Below are 1669 nucleotides of genomic sequence, written 5' to 3'. Positions count from 1 at the left end.
CATTGAGAATTAGATAGTGGACGCGTCCTCACTTTTGGACATGCCTTGTTTTTTGGACTACTTTTCCAGGGGCATGAGATTACTTTAGAAATTACTTTAACTTCACTTTTTTAATCCCATTTCATGAAATGTTAAAAGTGGGGCATTGCTCTAGGAGGGTGCGTCTTACTAACAGGAGCATCAACCTCATTTTCTCTGTCTGGTAATATATTTTTATGGAAATTATACTATTGAGGACGCGTCTTGATCTCAGGACACGTCATATCGTACTCATTTTTCAAATGACAAAAAGTTTTGAATGTTCAAAGTTTTTATTGAATAATGCGCTCCAGTGTCAAAAGTGCATCGGTCCAGTGGCTATTATGCTCTGTGGGGAATTTATTCAAAAATATGATCCTTCAACTAGTTCTAAGGTAGATAGTGCATGCACTACCCCCTAAGCTAGGAGGAATTTTATTGCTTCTAGTCTATGATTCGGGGACAGCCCTGAGTATATAACTGAAAATATAAACATAATATGTAAGGGGCCAAAGCCGCACCTTACTGATAATACTTTCGGAGATGCTCCGCATTCCATGCTCGCGGAACCAACTTCCCTTCCAAGTCTTCAAGGTGATAAGTCCCCTTCCATAAGATTGCTTTTATCCTGTATGGTCCTTCCCAATTAGCCCCAAATACTCCATGCTGGGGATTCTTTGTGTTTGGCATCACCTTCCTGAGCACCATATCCCCTACCTTTAGCAGTTGTCCCTTTATCTTCTTGTTGTAGTACCTTGCAGCACGCTGTTGGTATGCCGCGAGCCTTAACTGGGAATTCTCCCTCGTTTCTTCCAAAAGGTCCAAGTGAAGCCTCTGGTTAACTTCTGCATCTTCCTCCGTGTAACGATCTCTATGAAGCGATCATGAAACAACTTCCACGGGAACCATAGCTTCAGACCCGTAAGTGAGCATAAACGGAGATTCTCCCGTAGTAGATCTGGGAGTAGTGTTGTAGGACCACAACACTTTTGGGAGTTCTTCGGGCCAATTCCCTTTGTGTTCCTCTAGTTTGGTCTTGAGGGTATGCTTTATTATTTTATTATAGCCTCTGTTTGTCCTTTACTCTGCGGATGATAGACTGTCGTGAATTCCTTCTTAATCTTCAAATCCTCACACAGTTGTCGTAATTCCTTGCTATCAAACTGGTTCCCGTTATCATAGAAAAGTTTATAAGGTATCCCAAACCTACACACAATGGAGTTGAAGACAAAGTCTTTGATTATCTTCGCGGTGATAGTCACCAGTGGCATAGCTTCTGCCCACTTATTAAAGTAATCAACTGCAACCACCGCATACTTGACATCTCCTTTAGCCTTGGGTAACTCCCCAATAAGATCAATCCCACACATGGCAAATGGTCATGGACTCAGCATAGGTGTTAACAGCGTCGCTGGCATAGATGAGTAATTTGCAAAGCGTTGGCAGTGATCACATGCTCTAACAAAATTCGTAGCATCCTCCTTCATCGTAGGCCAATAATAACCTTGGCGTAGAACCTTCATCGCCAACGAGCTACCCCCCGAGTGATTACAACAAATTCCTTCATGTACTTCCCTCAAAATATAATTTCCTTATTCTTCATCAACACATCTAAGCAGCGGCTGATTGAAGCCTCTCTTATATAAAACTT

At 42.0% G+C, this 1669-nt stretch overlaps 1 protein-coding gene across 1 annotated transcript; it reads right to left on the bottom strand.

Annotated features, from left to right (window-relative positions):
• Positions 1-540: 540 nt before the first annotated feature.
• LOC141690458 (uncharacterized) lies at positions 541-1388 on the bottom strand. Its single transcript, XM_074495255.1, has 2 exons — positions 1156-1388; positions 541-889 (listed from the first exon to the last, which is right to left on the bottom strand). The coding sequence occupies exons 1-2, from the start codon at positions 1386-1388 to the stop codon at positions 541-543; spliced, it is 582 nt and encodes a 193-aa protein (XP_074351356.1).
• Between the last annotated feature and the right edge of the window lie 281 nt (positions 1389-1669).

The sequence above is a fragment of the Apium graveolens genome, chromosome 10 (genome assembly GCF_009905375.1).
Source record: "Apium graveolens cultivar Ventura chromosome 10, ASM990537v1, whole genome shotgun sequence".
NCBI lineage: Eukaryota > Viridiplantae > Streptophyta > Magnoliopsida > Apiales > Apiaceae > Apium > Apium graveolens.
This window is presented reverse-complemented; position numbering and strand designations above follow the sequence as displayed.